This window comes from Balaenoptera ricei, chromosome 5 (genome assembly GCF_028023285.1).
Source record: "Balaenoptera ricei isolate mBalRic1 chromosome 5, mBalRic1.hap2, whole genome shotgun sequence".
Lineage (NCBI taxonomy): Eukaryota > Metazoa > Chordata > Mammalia > Artiodactyla > Balaenopteridae > Balaenoptera > Balaenoptera ricei.
The window spans coordinates 129,965,111-129,990,700 of record NC_082643.1 but is presented as its reverse complement, the minus strand read 5'-3'; the positions used below and the strand labels follow the sequence as shown (position 1 = coordinate 129,990,700).

At 36.0% G+C, this 25,590-nt stretch overlaps 1 protein-coding gene across 2 annotated transcripts in view; it reads left to right on the top strand.

Annotated features, from left to right (window-relative positions):
- SCLT1 (sodium channel and clathrin linker 1) overlaps positions 1 to 25,590 on the top strand; it is a 247,538-nt gene that overhangs the window by 115,798 nt on the left and 106,150 nt on the right. For both annotated transcript variants that reach the window (XM_059924260.1, XM_059924259.1), the window contains exons 10-12: positions 10,642 to 10,732; positions 14,954 to 15,045; positions 24,471 to 24,648. In XM_059924260.1, coding sequence (XP_059780243.1) covers positions 10,642 to 10,732; positions 14,954 to 15,045; positions 24,471 to 24,648 — 361 coding nt within the window. The remainder of the gene's footprint in view (positions 1 to 10,641; positions 10,733 to 14,953; positions 15,046 to 24,470; positions 24,649 to 25,590) is intronic.

Here is a 25,590-nt window from a genome sequence, read left to right as displayed (position 1 = left end):
TGGAGATTTTCTAAACTTTTAAAGCATAAATGATTGGCTTCATTTTACTGGATACTTATAGAAGAACTTACTAAAGTAGCTAATGTATGCATTTTTCTTTTATTTTAAATTCTAAAATTTAGAATATATATCAAATCCATAAAAACTAGTTTTATTTCTCTCAAAATGTTATCACTTTTCATTGTATGAAAGAAATATTGTACACATTTCTAGAGTTCTCTTGATATGAACCTGCAAAAACAGACAAAAATTTATCTTAAAATGGACTCAAATCTCAAAAAAAAATGGTATTAATAATTAAAGCACTTTAATTTCTGTACAAGTTAATGCTATAATTTAAATATATACTTATATAAACTACATTTAATTATATCCTCTGTTTTATGTTATATCTGGTTATACTTTGCTTAACAGAGCAAATCTTTGCTTTTTAAAGACCAAATCTCTTTAATATTATAAGTGATGAAAATTACATTAAAGAAAAATCTCAGAAATTTTACATTCTTTGACATGGAAGCATACCTAGAAATGAAATAATGTGTTTTTAAAAATATCCCTTTGTAGGAATATAAGTATTCTTATTTATTATTTATCAATTTTTTTAAATTTAATTTTATTTATTTTTTAAACAGCAGGTTCTTATTAGCCATCTACTTTATACATATTAGTGTATATATGTCAATCCCAATCTCCCAATTCATCCCAGCACCACCACCCCTCCCCTGCCACTTTCCCCCCTTGGTGTCCAGTACATTTTGCTCTACATCTGTGTCTCTATTTCTGCCTTGCAAACCGGTTCATCTGTACCATTTTTCTAGATTCCACATATATACGTTAATAGATGATATTTGTTTTTCTCTTTCTGACTTACTTCACTCTGTATGACAGTCTCTAGATCCATCTACGTCTCCACAAATGACCCAATTTTGTTCCTTATTATGGCTGAGTAATATTCCATTGTATATATGTACCACATCTTCTTTATCCATTCATCTGTCGATGGGCATTTAAGTTGCTTCCATGCCCTGGCTATTGTAAATAGTGCTGCAATGAACATTGGGGTGCATGTGTCTTTTTGAATTATGGTTTTCTCTGGGTATATGCCCAGTAGTGGGATTGCTGGGTCATATAGTAATTCTGTTTTTAGTTTTTTAAGGAACCTCCATACTGTTCTCTCTAGTGGCTGTATCAATTTACATTCCCACCAACAGTGCAAGAGGGTTCCCTTTTCTCCACACCCTCTCCAGCATTTGTTGTTTGTAGATTTTCTGATGATGCCCATTCTAACTGGTGTGTGGTGATACCTCACTGTAGTTTTGATCTGCATTTCTCTAATAATTAGTGATGTTGAGCAGCTTTTCACGTGCCTCTTGGCAATCTGTATGTCTTCTTTGGAGAAATGTCGTGTTTAGGTCTTCTGCCCTTTTTTGTTTTTTTTTAAACCACGAAGAGCAGTTGTTGTTTTTTTTTTCTTTTATTTATTTATTTATTTATTTGGCTGTGTTGGGTCCTTGTTTCTGTGCGAGGGCTTTCTCTAGTTGCGGTGAGAGGGGGCCACTGTTCATCACTGTGCGCGGGCCTCTTCACTATCGCGGCCTCTCTTGTTGCGGAGCACAGGCTCCAGACGCGCAGGCTCAGTAGTTGTGGCTCAGGGGCCTAGTTGCTCCATGGCATGTGGGACCTTCCCAGACCAGGGCTCAAACCCATGTCCCCTGCATTAGCAGGCAGATTCTCAACCACTGCGCCACGAGGGAAGCCCTTCAGCCCATTTTTGATTGAGTTGTTTGTTTTTTTAATACTGAGCTGCATGAGCTGTTTATATGTTTTGGAGATTAATGCTTTGTCTGTTGATTCGTTTGCAAATATTTTCTCCCATACTGAGGGTTGTCTTTTCATCTTGTTTGTAGTTTCCTTTGCTGTGCAAAAACTTCTAAGTTTCATTAGGTCCCATTTGTTTATTTTTCTTTTTATTTCCATTACTCTAGGAGGTGGATCAAAAAAGAGCTTGCTGTGATTTATGTCAAAGAGTGTTCTTCCTATGTTTTCCTCTAAGAGTTTCATAGTGTCCGGTCTTACATTTAGGTCTTTAATCCATTTTGAGTTTACTTTTGTGTATGATGTTAGGGAGTGTTCTAGTTTCATTCTTTTACATGAAGCTGTCCAGTTTTCCTAGCACCACTATTGAAAAGAGTATCTTTTCTCCATTGTATATCCTTGCCTCCTTTGTCATAGATTAGTTGACCATAGGTGCGTGGGTTTATCTCTGGGCTTTCGGTCCTGTTCCATTGATCTATATTTCTGTTTTTGTGCCAGTACCATATTGTCTTGATTACTGTAGCCTTGTAGTATAGTCTGAAGTCAGGGAGTCTGATTCCTCTAGCTCCGTTTTTTTCCCTCAAGACTGCTTTGGCTATTTGGGGTCTTTTGTGTCTCCATACAAATTTTAATATTTTTTGTTCTAGTTCTGTAAAAACTGCTACTTGTAATTTGATAGTGATTGTGTTGAATCTGTAGATTGCCTTGTGTAGTATAGTCATTTTCACAATGTTGCTTCTTCCAAATTAAGAACATGGTATATCTCTCCATCTGTTTGTGTCATCTTTGATTTCTTTCATCAGTGTCTTACAGTTTTCTGAGTACAGGTCTTTTACCTCCTTAGGTAGGTTTATTCCTAGGGATTTTTTTCTTTTGGTTGCAGTGGTGAATGGGATTGTTTCCTTAATTTCTCTTGCTGATCTTTCATTGTTAGTGTATAGGAATGCCAGAGATTTCTGTGCATTAATTTTGTATCCTGCAACTTTACAAAATTCGTTGATTAGCTCTAGTAGTTTTCTGGTGCCATCTTTAGGATTCTGTCTGTATAGTGTCATGTCATCTGCAAAGAGTGACAGTTTTAGTCCTTCTTTTCCAATTTATATTCCTTTTATTTCTTTTTCTTTTCTGATTGCCATGGCTAGGATTTCCAAAACTATGTTGAATAATAGCAGTGAGAGTGGACCTCCTTGTCTTGTTCCTGATCTTAGAGGAAATGCTTTCAGTTTTTCACCATTGAGAATGATGCTTGCCGTGGGTTTGTCGTATATGGCCTTTATTATGGTGAGGTAGGTTCCCTCTATGCCTACTTGCTGGAGAGTTTTTATCATAAATGGGTGTTGAATTTTGTCAAAAGCTTTTTCTGCATCTATTGAGATGATCGTATGGTTTTTATCCTTCAATTTGTTAATATGGTGTATTACATTGATTGATTTGTATATATTGAAGAATCCTTGCATCCCTGGGATAAATCCCACTTGATCATGGTGTATGATACTTTTAATGTGTTATTGGATTCTGTTTGCTAGTGTTCTGTTGAGTATTTTTGTATCTATATTTATCAGTGATATTGGTCTGTAATTTTCTTTCTTTGTAGTATCTCTGTCTGGTTTTGGTATCAGGGTGATGGTGGCCTCATAGAATCAGTTTGGGAGTGTTCCTTCCTCTACAATTTTTTGGAAGAGTTTGAGGAGGATAGGTGTTAACTCTTCTCTAAATGTTTGATAGAATTCACCTGTGAAGCCATCTGGTCCTGGGCTTTTGTTTGTTGGAAGATTTTTAATCACAGTTTCAATTTCATTACTTGTGATTGGTCTGTTCATATTTTCTATTTCCTCCTGGTTCAGTCTTGGAAGATTATACCTTTCTAAGAATTTGTCCATTTCTTCCAGGTTGTCCATTTTATTGGCATAGAGTTGCTTGTAGTAGTCTCTTATGATGCTCTCTTTTCTGTGGTGTCCATTGTAACTTCTCCTTTTCATGTCTAATTTTATTTATTTGAGTCCTCTCTCTCTTTTTCTTGATGAGTCTAACTAAAGGTTTATCCATTTTGTTTATCTTCTCAAAAAAACAGTTTTTAACTTTATTGATCTTCGCTCTTGTTTTCTTTGTTTCTATTTCATTTATTTCTGCTCTGATCTTAATGATTTCTTTCCTTCTGCTAACTTTGGGTTTTGTTTGTTCTTCTTTCTCTGGTTCCTTTAGGTGTAAGGTTAAGTTGTTTATTTGAGATTTTTCTTGTTTCTTGAAGTAGGATTTTATTGCTATAAACTTCCCTTTTAGAACTGCTTTTGCTGCATCCCATAGGTTTTGGATGGTCATGTTTTCTTTGTCATTTGTCTCTAGGTATTTTTTGATTTCCTGTTTGATTTGTTCAGTGATCTCTTGATTATTCAGTAACGTGTTGTTTATCCTCCATGTGTTTTGTTTTCTACGTTTTTTCCCTGTTAATTGATTTCTAATCTCATAGCGTTGTGGTTGCAATAGATGCTTGATATGATTTCAGTTTTCTTAAATTTACCGAGGCTTGATTTGTGACCCAAGGTGTAATCTATCCTGGAGGATGTTCCGTGTGCACTTGAGAAGAAAGTTTAATCTGTTTTTGGATGGAATGTCCTATAGATGGCAATTAAATCTATCTGCTCTATTATGTCATTTAAAGTTTGTGTTTCCTTATTAATTTTCTGTCTGGATGATCTGTCCACTGGTGTAAGTGAGGTGTTAAAGTTCCCCACTATTACTGTGTTACTGTCTGTTTCCTTTTTTATAGCTGTTAGAAGTGGCCTTATATATTGAGGTGCTCCTATGTTGGGTGCATATATATTTATAATTGTTATATCTTCTTCTTGGATTGATCCTCTGATCATTATGTTGTGTCCTTGCCTCTTGTAACATTCTTTATTTTAAAGTCTATTTTATCTGATATGAGTATTGCTACTCCAGCTTTCTTTTGATTTCCATTAGCATGGAATATCTTTTTCCATCCCCTCACTTTCAGTCTGTATGTGTCCCTAGGTCTGAAGTGGGTCTCTTGTAGACGGCATATATATGGATCTTGTTTTCGTATCCATTCAGCAAGCCTGTGTCTTTTGGTTGGAGCATTTAATCCATTCATGTTTAAGGTAATTATTAATATGTATGTTCCTATTACCATTTTCTTAACTGTTATGGGTTTGTTTTTGTAGGGTCTTTTCTTCTCTTGTGTTTCCCACTTAGAGAAGTTCCTTTAGCATTTGTTGTAGAGCTGGTTTGGTGGTGCTGAATTCTCTTAGCTTTTGCTTGTCTGTAAAGCTTTTGATTTCTCCATCGAACCTGAATGAGATCCTTGCCGGGTAGTGTAATCTTGGTTGTAGGTTCTTCCCTTTCATCACTTTAAATATATCGTGCCACTCCCTTCTGGCTTGTAGAGTTTCTGCTGAGAAATCAGCTGTTAACCTTATGGGAGTTCCCTTGTATGTTATTTGTCATTTTTCCATTGTTGCTTTCAATAATTTTTCTTTGTCTTTAATTTTTGTCAGTTTGATTACTATGTGTCTTGGTGTGTTTCTGTTTGGGTTTATATTGCCTGGGACTCTCTGTGCTTCCTGAACTTGGGTGACTGTTTCCTTTCCCACGTTAGGGAAGTTTTCGATTATAATCTCTTCACATATTTTCTCGGGTCCTTTCTCTCTCTCTTCTCCTTCTGGGACCCCTATAATGCGAATGTTGTTGCATTTAATGTTGTCCCAGAGGTCTCTTAGGCTGTCTTCATTTCTTTTCATTCTTTTTTCTTTATTCTGTTCCGTGGTAGTGAATTCCACTGGAATCTGTCTTCCAGGTCACTTTTCCTTTCTTCTGCCTCAGTTATTCTGCTATTGATTCCTTCTAGTATACATTTCATTTCAGTTATTGTATTGTTCATCTCTGTTTGTTTGTCCTTTAGTTCTTCTAAGTGCTTGTTCTTTAATTCTTCTAGGTCTTTGTTAAATATTTCTTGCATCTTCTTGATCTTTGCCTCCATTCTTTTTCCGAGGTCCTGGATCATCTTCACTGTCATTATTCTGCATTCTTTTTCTGGAAGGTTGCCTATCTCCACTTCATTTAGTTGTTTTCCTGGGGTTTTATCTTGTTCCTTCATCTGGTACATAGTCCTCTGCCTTTTCATTTTGTCTGTCTTTTGGTGAATGTGGTGTTCCTTCCACAGGCTGCAGAATTGTAGTTCTTCTTGCTTCTGCTGTCTGCCCTTTGGTGAATGAGGCTATCTATCAAATTTTTTTAATGAAAACTGGTTTTGACCTTTATAACAGCATATACATAAGCACACATATATCTAAAACATTTCCACGTAAAATAGTTTAAATATATAGTTATGAAAGTTCCTTCATAAAATAAAATTAGAATTACTTTTTTGGACAACTTTAAAGATTTCACAAGTTTGAATATTTGAAATGACTCACAAGACTCCACAGAGCATACCCCCATAAGGCTTCTATTTAAAAGCAAAGGATGTTGTGCAGTAAGAAAAAGAGCATAGGGAAGCATAGGAGGCCCCGGTGACATCCAGACACAAGTACTCTATGGTCTTTCTGCATACAAAGACATTCTTTGTCTCCAGGTTGAACCACCAAGATGTGTACAATGAATCTTGGCTTCAGGAAAGCTTAGTGAAGGGTTTTTGCTCCTCTGGTCACATAGTCCAGCCTGGCTGTCTAACCAGTTACACCAGGTGAAAGCCATCAGTAAGCAGATCCTACGTGAGCATTACCAGAGGAGATTCAGAGTCTAAGCAGCACACCATAAATCTCACTTTTCATTTTTTGGCCCAGAGTCAAGGCCAGACATTCAGGCATCCCCCAAGCTTTCTCAATCCAGCTGTAAATTTATGCAGTACCACACCATTCCTGACAACTCAAAATCTAAAAAGAGGCAAGATTATGATGATAGCTTACATTTGTGTAAACTACAATAAAGTTTATAAAGTAATTTAATATGCATTAGCTTATTTGAACTTTATGATAATTCTGTGAGCTGTACAGGAAAATTGTTTTTATCTCTAGTTTATGGCTGCAATTCTGAGCCTTAGAGAAGTTAAGTGATTGGCTCAGTTCACATGGCCTTCTGTGGTGGTAGAGCCAGGTGTAGGAGGATACAGCTTTTATTCTAGAATATGTTTCAGTATGTCATGCCAGAAGTAGATATAAGGAACTATTTATTTCTTTTCTATCTTGTGGAACAATGTAGGAATAAATAAGTATATATAAAACTACTGCTTATTTTCCCCCAAAACATAGTTCTTTGTGTGTTTTAGGGAATATAATATAACAACTTAAGTGCTTTCAGAATATTTTTCTTTTTAATAACTTATAAAAACAAGTCTTAAGACCAGTGCCTGAATTTCTTTTTTCTTTTACTGATGTAGGAGAGAGATTCTGTTTCAAGTGAAAGATTCTGTTTCAAATAAGATATATTTTGAAGAATTGTTCACAAAATTATTATTTTAGGATTTCCACACATGAATAAAAAATTGGATATATAAGATCTAAGTAAAGTATGAAGACATAGTTACATCCGTGACTCTTCTGTCTCTCTCTTTTCCTCTTGTGCTTTCTTCATTCACTTATGATGTATTTACTTGTCTACTATATGCCAGGTATTGTGCTATCCCTGAGGATTTAAAAATTTAATAAAATGTGATCCTTGCCTTTAATGATCTTACATTCCATATTTTTTTTCATAAACTCACAGTTCCATGAGGGGAGTATCTGTTAAAAATGTATAAAGTATTATGAATTATGGGGGCTGGTATTATAAGGCCTTTTGCCTAAGAGAAGTTAGAGAAGATTTGAAATGAGATTTTTGAGGTTAGTCTTGAAGATTGTTGAGGAATTTATCAGAAAAAGCAGAAGAAGGCTAGTCAAGTCAAACATGTGAAAAAAATAGGCAAGGCTGTGTTTAAGAAACAGGGAGTTAATAGTCTGTTATACCAGGAATATAAATTACATGAGGGGAATTAGCAAGAGATGAGACTCTTTGAAGCCAGATGATGACTGACTTTATATGCCATGCTGAGGAGTGTTGATTATATTCCCAAAGAAGTGGGGAATCCAGAAATCATTAATAAACAAGAATTTTTATCATCAGTGGGCTTCCCTGGTGGCACAGTGGTTAAGAATCCGCCTGCCAATGCAGGGGACATGGGTTTGAGCCCTGGTCCAAGAAGATCCCACATGCTATGGAGCAACTAAGCCCGTGCGCCACAACTACTGAGCCTGTGCTCTAGAGCCCGCGAGCCACAACTACGGAGCCCACGCGCCTAGAGCCCATGCTCCGCAACAAGAGAAGCCACCACAATGAGAAGCCCGCGCACTGCAATGAAGAGTAGCCCCCATTCGCTGCAACTAGAGAAAGCCCACGTGCAGCAGCGAAGACCCAACGCAGCCAAAAAATAAATAAATTTTTTTAAAAAAAAGAATTTTTTATCATTAGATAACTTTTTTTTTTTTTTTTGCAGATAGGATGCATTATAGAGGATGAATTAAAGAGAATACCAGCAGTAAAGAGATCAGTTTGTAATCTATTGGAATAGTCCTGGGAAATAATGATGAGGCCAATGGTTGGGCCATGGAAGTGGAAACGGATTACACAACTGAGGGACAATTTAGAAGTAGAATCGTTAGGCAGATTAGATAGAAATCAGGAAACCATCTACTATAGAATTTTTGTTCGGGCAGATTATCTTATCCACCTCCCCGTTGTTGGAGATGAGACCACTGAGACAGTCTTGTGGTCAAGTGAATTGCATTAAGCCACATCACTGGTTAGTGACAGAACTGGGTTCCTGACCCTAGGATTCTCCCATATTGCACCTCATTCCCACTGTGGCTCTAACAATTTTTTTCTTTAATCATGCTCTGATCTTACATTTGTTTACACTTAACAGTGCACTTTAATGTACATTATCTACTTTGAGGTTTTCAGCAACCCCATGACATAAGTAGAATAAGCATTATTATCCCCTTTCTGAAGGCAAGAAAGCCAAGTCACAGTGGGTGCTATGCTTATTCAGAAGTTGCTCAGTTTTAGCATTACTATATAAAATCTTACTCCTTAAGTTTTTCTTTTTACAATATATGGAATTTTATAACTGGTAGATTTGTTGATTGATTCATATAGTAGATGCACTCCTGAAATTGTCTCTAAGCTTAGATTTTGCATGCATTAGTGTAAGGTGGTTTTGGAGTTGTTTTTGTTTTGTCATTTGGTGAATCATTTTGCAAGTAGAAAAAATTTATGCCTAATAAACTCAGATTTTTATAAATTGGATTCATTTAAAGCAAAGCATATTCTTAAGTGCTTAATCTTATGAAATATTATTGGTATCACTTTTTCTGGTTGACAGTATATCATAGAGGACTTGGTTTAAATACCAATTTCATTCTTTTTTTTTTTTTTAAATAGCTACTTTATTTATTTATTTATTTTTGGCTGTGTTGGGTCTTCGTTTCGTGCGAGGGCTTTCTCTAGTTGCGGCAAGCGGGGGCCACTCTTCATCGCGGTGCGCGGGCCTTTCACTATCGCGGCCCCTCCCGTTGCGGGGCACAGGCTCCAGAAGCGCAGGCTCAGTAGTTGTGGCTCACGGGCCCAGTTGCTCCGCGGCATGTGGGATCTTCCCAGACCAGGGCTCGAACCCGTGTCCCCTGCATTAGCAGGCAGATTCTCAACCACTGCGCCACCAGGGAAGCCCCCAATTTCATTCTTGTTTGTGAATCCTTGGGCAAGTTGGCAAACCTGTCACCCTCACTCTTTTGACTTCAGTTTGATATAATAAAAGTACTTATTTACAGGTATTGTGTTAAGTGAAACGATGTTTACAAAGCATTTAGGACAGTTCCTGGAACCTAATAACTACCTGATACATTTTAGCTCTTAGATTTTTATTTCCTGTTTTTATGCTAACCAATTATGTAATTATAAATATTGTTAGAGTCAAAAGTAATGAAGTAACATTTGCTGTGAGTTTTGCATCAAATAATTTCTTTAGGTTCAACAGCACTAATATGATTTATATTTATAATACATACATAAAATATAATTAGGAAACAAGTATGGGCAGTTCCTACACTAAAGTACCTTCCTTCCTAAAACTGTATTTTTTTTCCATAATCCACATGTTCTGTGTTTACACGTAGTGTTTAATTGGTATAATATTAAAAATCGTTTTTTCTGATTCAGAAAGTCTTATTTTTTTATTCTAAAATCTTTTTCTATGGGGAGTCAAGAAGATATTGAAACTTATTTGATACTACTAGAACATTCAAAAACTTGTCCTTTGCAGCTTCAGTCTCAGAAGAAAGTAAATATTAGACCATCTTGAGACAAATGTTTCAGTTCATTATGTTAAGTGATTATATAATACAGACTTCTGGTGTTTAAGGAATGATCAAGGTGTTGAAACCGAGGTTCATTTTCATAGAAAGGCCAATCAGTGATATTTCGCTAACTCTGTTCAGGAAATTATAGACATAACTATATTCTGCTTAATGCACTGACATTCTTGTTAGGTAATTTATCAAGATGATAAAGTTCTTCAAGAAATCTATTGAATTATTTGAGTATAAAGCGTAATTTATCCAAGTAAAGTATTAATGATTCCCACTTTGTACTCATCTCTTCAGCTATATTTTTTCATCTTCACACTCTTCGACATAAAGGAATCTTTCAGTATTTATCCCTTACATTCATTTTTAGGTGTATCGTGGTTGGTACTGATTTTACCAAATTTAGATTTCTAATTTAAAAAAAATTTATGGTCTTTGAAAACAGTGTTTGTTAATTTACTTTGTATTTTAGGCAAGCCAAGTTAGATCTGAGAGTTGCAGCAGCAAAAGTGGAAGAGTTAACTAAAGTGACTGAAGATCTTCAAGAACAGATGCAAAAGAAGGTATCTTCCTTTTTCTAAGGCAGCTGGATGCAGATGCCTGTAGCTTTGTTTTCTATGTATTTTATTGTTGATCTGTTTTGGATTAGGTGTTAAAGAGGATTGCTGGAAAATGAATTAATCATTTTATTGTCCTCAAAATATGAAATATGAAATTAGGAAGCTAAATTGTAACATTTGAAATAACTTTATTTCTATTCACTGTACCCTAAGTCAATAAACGTCACAATATCATAATCATCCATAAACACATCATTACTGAAATGCATGTTAATGTAAGATCAAGTTTTAGTTTGTTGGTTATATGTAGATGGAAAAGGAGTATTTAATCCTACGTTTTGTTTAATACTACATTTTGTGTTATTTATTGGCATAAAAGACTGGTTCTTTTTACATGTAATGGGGAAGTTTCAAGAAGGTGTCAAGGAAAGGTCAGGCTTTAGATTTAGATGGATCTAATTATTAAAATTCTAACTCTGGTACTTACTAGGTGTGTGACTTTTCTAAGACTTATTTCCTAGTCTGTAAAAGTTGGTTATAGATTTCCAATAATGGTAGACTTGTGAAAGGCTTATGCAAACCTTCTCATAGATAATAATAATAGTTATAAAAATTGGATAAAATTTTTTTGAAACACTGCAGAGCACCCAAAAACAGTCACTGAAAGAGATAAGAATTATGAGTTTTTAACTTTCTGACCTGAAAGTTCTCCCTAATCCCCACAGCTATGGCTTCAGAAAACAAAAGCTTTATATGCTCTTATAGTAGTGCCCAAGATCAAAGTTTAGGACTAGAAAAGCAGTTGAAAATTTAAAGAAGAAATATTGGCAGCAAGAGAACCACACACAGAAAAAATTGAGACCCAAATTCTGAATGTTAACTCTGACCAAATCCATGGCTGACAACCAAACTATGCTTATGGGAGCTGGAGAGGGTCCCCAGGAAACCCAGTGAAAAAGTTGGCAGAGACCTGAGAGACATCTACTCTTGAAAGATAGAGCTATATGGAACTAGATGTTTAGGTTTTGCTGCTTTTTATAATTGAGTGCATTCCCGAGATGTGTGCAACTTGAGCAGCCAAAAGCTGAAGCATCAATGTTTGAAGTATTAGTGGACAGAACCCAAAGCTGGCAGAGCATTTGGAAATTACAGGGGAATCTGTAAGAGCAACAAAGCCACAAAGAGGAGGAGCCCTACCTCTGCCCAAATCTTGACGGATCCTCAAATTATGCAGGCACAGTGAGTTCCCTGGGAGCCTAGTTAGAAGAGCAACAGTGGAAAGAAATAAGAACGCATCACAGATGCCAGCTGCTGCACACTGTGGGGGACACACTTCAGAGTTTGAATCTAGGTAAGAGAATTGCCTAACTGAACAAAAAAAGCTAATAATCTTCGAAAAAACAAAACAGAATCCAGAGAAACTGTGATTCATTATCTTTATTATCCAGTTTTCAATCAAAACTTACTAGACACCAAAGTATGACTGGTGGGGGATGGGGAGGAAGAAGAAGTTGATAGAAACTCATTTTCATTGAGTTTGGATTTAGCTGTTGGATTTAGCGGGCAAAGGCTTCAAATAAGCTATTATAAACATGTTCATGGAATTAAAGAAAATCTATTTTTAAATTAGAGTAAAATAAGATTTTAGTGAAGGAATGGATAGAGAATGTTTAATTGAGAACTAGAAAATAATTTTAAAAATAGAAATTCTAGAGTTTAAAAGTACAGCAACCCAAATAAAAATTTCATTAGATGGGCTCAAAAATTAATTGGAGTGAGCTGAAGAAATAATCAATGAACTTTAAAGCAGATCAATAGAAATTTTCCTGTTCAAAGAATAGAGTTTAAAAGATGAAAGAAAAATGAACAAGACCTCAGAGATCTGTGGGACAATATGAAGCAAGCCAATCGAAGTGTAATTGGAATTGCAGAAGTAGGGGGCAGAAAAGATGTTTAAAGAAATAATGGCTGAAAACTTCCAAAATTTGGTGGAAAAGATTAGCAGATCCAAGAAACTCAGTGAACCCTTAGTATGATAAACACAAAGAAAATCACTTTAAACACATCATGACAACACTGACAGCCAATTATACAGAGAAAACTTGAAAGCAGCAACAGAAAAATGATATGAACAGGGAACAGAGTTAAGAATAATGGCTGACCTCTCATCAAAAAATTGTGGAAGCAGAAAACACTGAAGTAATATATTTGAAGTGCTGACGGAAAAAAATGCTCATTAAGAATTCTATGTCCAGGGCTTCCCTGGTGGCGCAGTGGTTGAGAATCTGCCTGCCAATGCAGGGGACACGGGTTCGAGCCCTGGTCTGGGAAGATCCCACATGCCGCGGAGCAGCTGGGCCCGTGAGCCACAATTACTGAGCCTGCGCGTCTGGAGCCTGTGCTCCGCAACAAGAGAGGCCGCGATAGTGAGAGGCCCGCGCACTGCGATGAAGAGTGGTCCCCACTTGCCACAACTAGAGAAAGCCCTCGCACAGAAACGAAGACCCAACACAGCCATAAATAAATAAATAAATATTTAAAAAAAAAAAAAAAAAAAAGAATTCTATGTCCAGGGACTTCCCTGGTGGCGCAGTGGTCAAGAACCCGCCTGCCAGTGGAGGGGACGCGGGTTCAATCTCTGGTCCGGGAAGATCCCACATGCTGCAGAGCAACTCAGCCCGTGTGCCACAACTACTGAGCCTGAGCTCTAGAGCCCGCGAGCCACAACTACTGAGCCCACTCGCCCTGGAGCCCGCGCGCCGCAACTACTGAGCCCACATGCCACCACTGCTGAAGCCTGCGTGCTCTAGGGCCTGAGAGCCACAACCACTGAGCCCATGCTCCGCAACTACTGAAGCCCACGTGCCTAGAGCCTGTGCTCCACAACAAGAGAAGCCACCGCAATGAGAAGCCCGTGCACTGCAACAAAGAGTAGCCCCTGCTCACTGCAACTAGAGAAAGCCTGCGCACAGCAACGAAGACCCAACGCAGCCATAAATAAATAAATAAATAAATAAATAAATAAATAAATAAATAAATAAATAATTCTATGTCCGGTGGAACTGTACTTCAAAAATGAGGGCAAGCATAGCACAGGGAGATCAGCTCGGTGCTTTGTGACCACCTAGAGGGGTGGGATGGGGAGGGTGGGAGGGAGGGAGATGCAAGAGGGAAGAGATATGGGAACGTATTGTATATGTATAACTGATTCACTTTGTTATAAAGCAGAAGCTAACACACCATTGTAAGGCAATTACACTTCAATAAAGATGTTTAAAAAAAAAAGAAAAAAAGAAAAAAAAATGAGGGCAAAATAAAGGCATTTTCAGGTAAAGAAAAACTGGGAAATTTTGTCGCTTAGTGGAGCTGTCCTTCAAAAACTGCTGAAGGAAATTCTTTAGGCTGAAAGGAAATGACACCAGGTGACAACTCAGATATAGGAAGAAATTAAGAGCAACAGGAGTTGTAAATATGAAATAATACATGTACATAATTTATGTTTTCTTTTCTCTTGTCAATACCTTAAAAGACTTGACTGGATTTATAAAGTATGCACATACAGTGTATGACAACAAAGGCAGTAAAACCTAGGCTGTTTCATGGTAATAAATACACTGTAGCAAGGTTCCAGTGTTTTCTCTGAATTAATATTAACTAAATAAATTGGGATAAGTTAAAGATTCAAATTACAATCTCTAGAGCAACCACCAAAAAATAATTCAAAGAGATACAGCTAAAAGCCAATAGAAGAACACAACAAAAAGTAGGATAGGATGAACAGGAAATTTTTTTTTGAGATGATACAAATAAAACCTATTAATTTATTTTAAAGCGTCACTATTTAAAGTAGAAATATCCTATGACTATAATGGAATGCAGCATAACCTAGCTAAGAGAACATATTCTGAGGACATTATCTGCAAAACAAATCCCTGTGTTGTTGTTTTAGACTTGCGCTATAGAAATAGTTGGAATATTGATAGAAATCCATACGCAGTGACTGTTTTGATTTTTGTTTTACTAATATAGAATTGATAGTGAGGTTCTCCTCCCCCTTTTTTAGTATATGCATGGTTTGTTTCCAAAGTAATATTGCTTTAAACTTACATATGAAATTCTAGCAATATAGTAACGTTACAGAGTGAACTGTTTTCTTTATGCTGTTTAATGATGTATTGAATTTTTACAAACTAAAAGTAAGCATCCAGTTTCTTTATTTTCTAGGAGGAGGATATGGTGTCTGCCCAAGGAAGAGAGGAAGCATCAGATAGGCGCTTACAGCAATTACAATCTAGTATAAAACAATCAGAAACAAGGTAAATTGCTAAATACATCTAGCTTTGTCTATAAGCTTCAAAAGTTATTCCACATTAGAGTTTGTTTATGATTTATGATATCATCTAGAATATATATTTTATAAATGCTAAACAAACTATAATCATAGGTTTAAAATCTGGTTTGCTGGACATTGTTTATTAAAAAAATCATATTCAAAAGATTGAACATGTGTTTTGAACATATATTCAAAGATCATTTTTGTCTTTGCCTTTTCTCCAAAACAGTAATAGTCAAGTTTAGTTAATCCCCAAATCAGAAATGTTCTTTTCATTTTAAAGCAGAAAACAAAATAGCGAAGTTGGGTAAAAATTATATAGAAAAATCATTTCTTACTGAGAAATACTTGAGAAATCATTATAGATGTTTTTCCTGGAGTCTTATGGAACAAAAATTTTCAGTTACCTTGGAAGGTCTGGGCTACTTTTTAAATATATTCTGTAGCTTTGTCTTTAATTGCTGTCTTAATGCAGATGTTCATTCTAGAATCTTTTGTTGTTGTTTTCTAGTCCTTTTTGGATATTCCCTTAAGGAACTTGAAAATTGTCATTTGTAATCTATTAAAGATACAGTGACTACAGCACATAAAATCACATGGTTTATAGCTGAAAAATCTACTCTGTGATTGGAATCTGTTACACTCAGAAATAGTTTACTGATCTGAGGATATCAAAAACTGAGATCTCAGTTCTAGTCACAGATCCATGGCTAATACTCTTTGTTCAGAAAAAAATTAGTGTCTTTGAGCTTCTGTTTCTTGTTCTCCAAAATGCTAATAAAACTAATTTCTTTGCTCACAGTGGGTGCAGAACTAATTGATTTTAACTGCTAACTTGAGATTCTGATGAAAGATGTTGTCATTTTTAAGTGCTAGGGTTTTTTGGGTTTTGTTTTGCATTTTTCTAAACTTTTCAACAGTTGAATGATTATTTGACTGCTTTCTTGAACTTTTTTGTTAACCTTAGAGAAAAGTCTGTGGTTGTAGATTTTTCATTTGTTATTTTAGTAGCATTATGTGCTATGAAAATAAATGCTAGAGACTTGAAATAGTGAAATCTGAATATGTAAATTTCAGTTCCTTTGATTCTGATAGTATTTCATAAGGAATCAAGTTGTTCATCAGTGCTTTAAGTTGTCTTTTTGGTACTGAAGGCTCTGAGATTTGTGTTGCTTTTTTTTCTGCTTTTAGTATAAAGTTATAATATAACCTAACTGAAAGCTTCCGAAAAAGAGATTATTGCATACGTAAGAAAATCTAAGGATATTTTTTAAAGTTCAGTATTCAGCTAGCTGCCTCTGAAAAGAAAATTTTTACATTGGCTGTCTTTTGGAGCTATTAAGTTAATGTTGTTTCTATTATGATTTTAAAAAGTTATAATTTAAAGTTAAAAAAACTCTTGTATTTTTATATAAGAGAAAGCAGAATTATTAGTGTAGTTGATATGTGTCTATAAGCAATGTTCAGCCAGTGTTTTAGGTGTGAATATATCCTGTTTAATGGAACTACTAGCTATGGAAAAGCTATGTTTTTAATGGTCATCTTTGTTCCATAAAATCAGACACTTTGGCCTCAGTAAATACTTACTATTTGAGTTATTAAAATTATATTTATTATTTATTTATAAAATTATCATTTGTGATCCTTTCAAATGCCACAAACACCTAAGAAGCATAAATCATTTTCTCCCATCTTCCAAAAAAAAGCCTCTGCCTCCCTGCTTTTTAGATGATTCACAGGTACTGGGAATTATCTCCAGGGAATGCCAGTTCTCTGGGAAAGACTGCTGATTTGTATATGCTCTGTTGAATAAGGTCAGAGTGAAATGAACAGAATTGCTTTAAACCACCTCTTCATATTTTTTAATTTGGTGTGTCTTTCAAAGTAAGAATATGCCAGTAAGACTAAGAATTCGAACCATTGTTCTTTCCTTGTTGTGATTTGTTGTCCCCCCCTCCCCGCTCCCATTTTAACGGATACCATTCTTCCTCAGCTTCCTGAGTACACATAGAAGGTACATTTTTTTAAGACATTGTTTAGAAATATCTTTATTCTACCTTTAAAGGTGATAGTTTGGGTGAGTAATGAATCGTAGGTTGGAAATCCTAGGTTTTAAATCATTTTTCCTTAAAATGTTGACATTTTCCTCATATTATCTAGCTTCCAGCTGCAGAAAAAAAAATTTCCTTTGTCATTCGAAATTCCTGCTTTGTGTGTTTGACCTGTTCCCCCACCCCCGCGGACCCCGTCCCAGAGACTTGCGGGATCATCTACCCACGACCTCCACAGTTAATATTCTACAATTGCAGATGTGCACATTTAGTAAGAATTCGTCTTCATTCATTTTACTGGGGACATTTAAATATAGAAATTCATGTTCTTCACTTCTGGCAATACTTTCGGGATTTTTTGTTGAATAATTTTTTTTCTCTGTTTTTTCATTTTTTCTTTTAGCATAATATTAGTTGGATATTGGATCTAATGGATTGATTCCCTAATTTTCCTGTTTTTTCTCTCCCATTTTCCATTTCTTCATGTATTTTCTCCTTTCTTGGGGGTTCCTTTAAATTTTCTTCTAACTAACCATTTGTTGAATATTTTATTTTAGCTATCATAAATTTTTTAAAGAGCCATTTCTTATCCTCTGAATGTTTCTTTTTCTATAGTATCTTAGTATAAATGTTATATCATCTCTTAGTAAAATATATGAAAATATTTTTAAGGTTTTATTCTGCCACCTGCATTGTCTCTGCTTTCTCTAACATTCCTTTTTTCTTTGTGCCTGTCTGTCTTCCTTCCAAAGGCTTGGTGATCCTTTCTATCCATTGATATTTAAAAATAAGACACCAAAGTGCCTGCTTCACCAGCACATATACTAAAAACTGGAATATACAAAGAAAATTAGCATGACCCACACTCAAATCCATGAAACAGTCCATGTTTTTAAAAATCAAATTCACAGATACAGAGAACAGATTGATGTTTGCCAGAGGCAGGGAGTGGGCAGGGGTGGGTGAAATAGATGAAGGTGGTCAAAAGGTGCATACTTCCAGTTATAAAAGAAATGAATCACGGGGATGTAATATACAGCATGGTGACTATAGTTAATAATACTCTATTGTATATTTGAAAGTTGCTAAGAGAATAGATCTTAAAAGTTCTCATCACAAGAAAAAAAATTGTAATTGTATATGTGATGATATCAACTTGACTTATTGTGGTGATTATTTCAAAATATATGCAAATACTGAATTATTATGTTTACGCCTGAAACTAATACACAACTGTCCCTCAGTATGCACTGGGTTTTGGATCCAGGACCCCTGTGGATACCAAAATCCGTGGATGTTCAAGTCCCTTATATAAAATGATACAGTGTTTGTATATAACCTATGCACATCCTCCTGTATACTTTAAATCATGTCTAGATTACTTACTAATACAATATAAATGCTATGTAAATACTTGCTGGTGCACAGCAAATTTAAGTTTTACTTTTCGGAAATTTTTAAAAAATATTTTCAGTCTGGTTGGTTGAATCCTGTAATGTGGAAACCACAGATATGGGGGTTGACTGTAGTGTTGTATGTCAATTATATCTCAATTTTTTAAAAAAATAAGACACCGTAAAGTAGATAGGTAGGTAGGTATGTATAGGTGGGCTTATAGTCTGGCAGACTTACTATATTATGTTTAGGCAGTGAGCTGACTCTTTCCTTGGGCAGTCCCCAGATATCAGAATCTGAGGGTGCTCTTTCTTGAGCCAGTTTCTCCAGAGTAGGATCCATCAGTCTTTTGACGTGGGCTGGGAATGGAAGTGCACAAGCCTGAGTGTATTCCAAATCCTGAAGAAAGAGTCTGGGGGGTGATAATGTTCAATATGCAAACTTTCCTTCAGTACCCTGGGTTTTGGTATGTTTTCTCACCACCAACTTAACTTGAAATAACAGTGCCTTGCTATGTAGTTATAGATAGATACATAGATCTGAATCGGTGTAATTTAGGTGGAAGTTTCTTTTTTTTTTCTTTTTTTTTTTAAATTTATTTATTTATTTATGGCTGTGTTGGGTCTTCGTTTCTGTGCGAGGGCTTTCTCCAGTTGCGGCGAGCGGGGGCCACTCTTCATCACGGTGCGCGGGCCTCCCACTACCGCGGCCTCTCTTGTTGCGGAGCACAGGCTCCAGACGCGCAGGCTCAGTAGTTGTGGCTCACGGGCCCAGTTGCTCCACGGCATGTGGGATCTTCCCGGACCAGGGCACGAACCCGTGTCCCCTGCATTGGCAGGCGGATTCCTAACCACTGCGCCACCAGGGAAGCCCCTCTTTTTTTTTTCTCATTGGGGTATAGTTGCTTTACAATGTTGTGTTAGTTTCTGCTGTATGAATCAGCTATATGTATACATATATTCCCTCTCTCTTGGACCTCCCTCCCACCCCACCCCCAATCCCACCAATCTAGGTCACCACAGAGCACCAAGCTGAGCTCCCTGCACCATACAGCAGGTTCCCACTAGCTATCTGTTTTACACATAGTAGTGTATATATGTCAATCCCATTCTCCCAGTTCATCCATCCCCCACCTCCCCCCACCATGTCCACACGTCCATTCTCTACATCTGCGTCTCTATTCCTGCCCTGCAAATAGGTTCATCTGTACCATTTTTCTAGATTGCACATGTATGAATTAATATACGATATTTGTGTTTTCTCTTTCTGACTTAATTCCCTCTGTATGACAGACTCTAGGTCCATCCACATCTCTCCAAATGACCCAGTTTTGTTCCTTTTTATGACTGAGTAATATTCCATTGTATATATGTACCACATCTTCTTTATCCATTCATCCATCGATGGACATTTAGGTTGTTTCCATGACCTGGCTATTGTAAATAGTGTTGCAATGAACATTGGGGTGCATGTGCCTTTTTGAATTATGGTTTTCTCAGGGTATATGCCCAGTAGTGGGATTGCTGGGTCATACGGTAGTTCTATTTTTGGTTTTTAAAGGAACCTCCATACGGTTTTCCACAGTGGTTGTATTAATTTACATTCCTACCAACAGTGCAAGAGGGTTCCTTCCCTTTTCTCCACTCCCTCTCCAGCCTGTATTGTATGTAGATTTTTTGATGATGGCCATTCTGATCCGTGTGAGGTGATACCTCATTGTAGTTTTGATCTGCATTTCTCTAATAATTAGTGATGTTGAGCATTTTTTCATGTGCCTCTTGGCCACCTGTATGTCTTCTTTGGAGAAATGTCTATTTAGGTCTTCTGCCCATTTTTTGATTGGGTTGTGTGTTTTTTTGATATTGAACTGCATGAGCTGTTTGTATGTTTTGGAGATTAATCCTTTGTCAGCTGCTTCATTTGCAAATATTGTCTCCCATTCTGAGGGTTGTCTTTTCATCTCGTTTATGGTTTTCTTTGCTGTGCAAAAGCTTTTTAAGTTTCATTAGGTCCCATTTGTTTATTTTTGTTTTTATTTTCATTACTCTAGGAGGTAGGTGAAAAAAGATCTTGCTGTGATTTATGTCAAAGAATGTTCTTCCCTGTTTTCCTGTGAGAGTTTTATAGTGTCTGGTCTTACATTTAGGTCTTTAATCCATTTTGAGTTTATTTTTGTGTGTGGTGTTAGGTAGTGTTCTAGTTTAATTCTTTTACATGTAACTGTCCAGTTTCCCAGAACCACTTATTGAAGAGACTGTCTTTTCTCCATTGTATATTCTTGCCTCCTTTGTCATAGATTAGATGACCATAGGTGTGTGGGTTTATCTCTGGGCTTTCTGTCCTCTTCCATTGATCTATATTTCTATTTTTGTGCCAGTGCCATACTGTTTTGATTACTGTAGCTTTGTATAGCTTTGTGTAGCTTCAGGCTTCAGTATAGCCTGAAGTCAGGGAGCCTGATTCCTCCAGCTCCGTTTTTCTTTCTCAGGATTGCTTTGGCTATTTGGGGTCTTTTGTGTTTCCATACAAATTGTAAAATTTTTTGTTCTAGTTCAGTGAAAAATGCTGTTGGTAATTTGATAGGGATTACATTGAATCTGTAGATTGCTTTGGGTAGTATAGTCATTTTCACAATGTTGATTCTTCCAATCCAAGGGCATGGTATATCTCTCCATCTCTTTGTGTCATCTTTGATTTCTTTCATCAGTGTCTTATAGTTTTCTGAGTACATGTCTTTTACCTCCTTAGGTAGGTTTATTCCTAGGTATTTTGTTGTTGTTGTTGCAATGGTAAATGGGAGTGTTTCCTTAATTTCTCTTTCAGATTTTTCTTCATTAGTGTATAGGAATGCCAGAGATTTCTGTGCATTAATTTTGTATCCTGCAACTTTACCAAATTCATCTATTAGCTCTAGTAGTTTTCTGGTGGCATCTTTAGGATTTTCTATCTATAGTATCATGTCATCTGCAAACAGTGACATTTTTAATTCTTCCTTTCCAATTTGGATTCCTTTTATTTCTTTTTCTTCTCTGATTGCTGTGGCTAGGACTTCCAAAACTGCGTTGAATAATAGTGGTGAGAGTGGACATCCTTAGGTGGAAGTTTCTATTTGGTAGCATAGCATATTTGTTAGGAACACTGACTCTGGACCCAAACTGACTGAGTTCAGACTCCATCTTCACAAGTAACTAGATCAATAACCTTGGGCACATTGCTTACCCTTTTTGTTCTTCAGTTTCTCTATCTATAAAATAAATATAATGATTTAACCTACCTCATAATTTATATGATATAATCTCATATCCTACCTCATAGGCTAATGCTATAACCTATTTCATAGCATCATTGAAGATATTGAGGATTATGTTTTCTTTAACATATGTAATGTTCCTAGCACAAAGAATGTTCTTACAAGTGTTTGCTATTATCATTGTTGTTGCTATTATTATAGAGCGGGAACTTGGCCCAATTTTAGTAAGTTGAAAGAAAGGATTCATATAAGATTTGGCTGTAGAGGATATAGAAGTAAGTGCTTTATGAGAATAATAACAGGAGTAATACGTCTTTTATGTTATAAAATTATGGAAACCTTTAAATTATGAAGCTGATGATCTGAATCTACTTTCCTGTAACTCCACCCCTAACACCAGTGTGACTTTTCAGAGCCACATGGTTGCTGTGGCTGATGCACTGTTAAATACATGTAAATCCTTTAGTTGCAAGGCTTTTTCTGACATGTGTGGGTGTGAAGCCTGGAGGTGAGTGTCAGAGTGCCTTGACTGAAGATTGGAATTCACAGAGTCCTAAACAAAGCTTGCCCTGTTGAGACACATGGACTCTTGGGAGATGAAGATGGCATAAACCCTTCATGAGTCACCTCCTCTGCCTGGCCCCCAAGAGGCCATGGTGAAATGAATGGGTGAACGATGCTAGTAAAGTGCCAGATGTCCTATACCTCTGTGGGAGAGGTAGAGATTGCTTCCTCTTCTACCACAGTGCTTTAACCAAAGTAAGATGGAATGAAGAATGTCATATATGTAAATCATTAAAGTATGAGAGGACTGTATTCCATTAAAAAGCAGAGACCTGCAGAGTTTGATTAAAGCCTAGTAATGTGTTATTTTAGAAAATACCTAAAAGAGTAAATGAACTAGAACAAAGGTATCAAGAAAGGAAAGATGAAGATTTGTTTTCAATTTAAAATAAAGGTGTTAGTGGAGAATATTAACTGTAAACAAAAGGAAAGCAAGAATGACAATATTAATATTACATAAGGTAGAGTTTAATGGTAAAAGCAGTAAATAGAATAAAGAGGGACCTTATGTAGTGAAAAAAAAAATCACCATTTTGAAAGAGGTACAACCTTAATAAACCTAAATATGGCAAATAATAGGACAGCTAAATGTGTGATGCAAAATCTGGGAAATGCAAGGGTGACAATGAAAATACAGTTATGTTCATTATGGCTTCTCATGCCACCACTTAGAAAAGAAATGCCTGAAACAAAACAAAGAAACATATGTAATGCAAGGGAAGAACTGTCTTACCAGAACATATCAGAACATGTTATAAAGCCACTATAATCAAGTTAATATGACTTGGGCCTAGACTAGACAAATAGATCAGTGGATCATGACAATCTATAAGTAAATCATGATATTTGCACATTTTAGGTATAAGGGGTTATTTCAGTTCATCAGTTACTAATGGTACTCATACAACTGGCTATCAATCTGGAAGAAAGTTAAATTGGACCCTGTCTTATAGCGCATTCAGAAGTAAATTCCAGATTGATTAAAGCTTTACAGGCAAAAATATTAAAGGCATAACATTTTTTTGAGGAAATCTAGGAGCTTACATTAACCATCTATGGATAAACGAGATCATCTTTATAAAAACTGAAATCCCAGATGTTGAAAAAAATAGTCAAATTTAGCTGTATTCAAGTGAGCATTTTTAGTGTAATAAAGATTTCCTAAATAGAGTCAATAGGCCACAACAAAAAAGTAGATTTGGAAAAAAATATTTGCAGCGTACAGAACAGACTGAGGGTTAAATATGTTAATATTCAAAAAGTTCTTATAAAGGAACAAGCAAAGTTAATAAGCCATCAGGAAAAAGTAGGCAAAGGATATGAGGAGGAAATTGAAAGACAATTCACGTGGCTAACAAACTTTTAAAATAGGCCTAAACTCTCCAGTAATTAGGGAGATACAAATTAACAGTGAGGAGAAGTTGCATCCGTCAGACTAGGAAAGGAAAGAGCTTCTGGATGTATTGCTTGAGGGGATTTTTACAAGGTGTTATTGAATAAAAAAAGCAAGTGCAGAAAAGGGTATATACTGTGATCTTAATTTTTATAACATGAAAAATTGTGTTTAAAAACCTGTGGATTGATGTGTATATACGGTGTATGTATATTTATGTGTATATGTGTATGTATATAAAAATCATACATATGATTTTGTGAACATGGAGAAAGATATTCAAAGATATACATTAGTAAATTAACATGGGTTACCTGGGTAGAGAGTAGTAAAGGGGAGCCAAGCAAAAAACTAAAAGACAAAAAGACCATATAAATAGAAAGAACAACTTATTCTTTAAGGATTTGCTTTATAACACTGTCATGTAACTGTATAAGACAGTATGAGTTAACATAAGTAAGAAAGTGTAGAAAATGTAACATAATCAGAGTCAGAATATCTAGGCTCAGTCTAAGCCCCACTGCTCATTATTCATATGACCTTAATTAAATGTTTAAGCTCTCTGGGTCTGTTTGTTATTTTTTTAAATGGAAATAATGAAACGTACTTTACAGAACTTTTGTGTGAATCAAATGAGAAGATACATGTGAAAGTAACTGGAATAATGCCTGTCCTGTAATAGATGCTCTGTAAATCTCCTATCTCCCTCCCTTTTAAAAATATTTAACTTTCTCAACGTTACTATTAATTTTTAGGTTATGTGTGACAATCCAAGAAGCTACCCAATTAAGAGCAGAAAAAATACATTTGGAAAAACAGACCAGAGACTTACAAGCAAAGTGCTATGAATTAGAAAATAAGAAATACGAAGCTATTGTAAGAGCCAGAAATAGCATGCAACTCCTAGAAGAAGCTAACCTTCAAAAAAATCAGGTAAGAAAACTAGTAACCATGTTTATAAATAATAATAAATAGATAATAAATAAAACAATGAAATACTGAACATTCCCCCATATGACCTGATAGTAAAGGAATCAGTAACTACAGAATTAACGCATAAAAATGAAATTGCTCACCATTAATAGACATACTATTGATACATTCTTGATGTTAAGACTTAACATCATAAAATATGATAAAATGTCAACCCTCTCCTAAAACTTTCATTAGACGTTTTTTATGTCGCCAATCCTTGTGTAACTAATCTTCATCCCCTGTAGTCTTTATACTTTTTAAAAAAAATCTGTTAAAGTACTTACTGCAGTATGTATACTCTATATTTTAGTCACTTGAATCAGATGGATCTTATTAATCTTTATTTCGCCTTCATTACTTACACAATTACTCTAATAGAGCAGAAGCTTAATTGACAGGAATTAAATTAACTATAAAGATTTATTAACTGGAGCCTTCATGTCACTGCTCTTTTTTTTTAACCCTCTAATAATTGTGATTACTGTGCTACCACATATCACATCTTTTGTCTTTTACCACTTTCATTTAATGGTATTTAGTTTAGAAGTCACAAAATAGGTTTTTTTTTTTTTAATTAATTAATATATTTATTTTTGGCTGTGTTGGGTCTTTGTTTCTGTGCAAGGGCTTTCTCCAGTTGCGGCGAGCGGGGGCCACTCTTGATCGCGGTGCGCGGGCCTCTCACCGTCGCGGCCTCTCTTGTTGCGGAGCACAGGCTCCAGACGTGCAGGCTCAGTAGTTGTGGCGCACGGGCTTAGTTGCTCCGTGGCATGTGGGATCTTCCCGGACCGGGGCACGAACCCGTGTCCCCTGCATTGGCAGGTGGATTCCTAACCACTGTGCCACCAGGGAAGCCCCGATAGGTTTGTTTTTAATGTTGCTGGCTCCCTTACGAAGCAA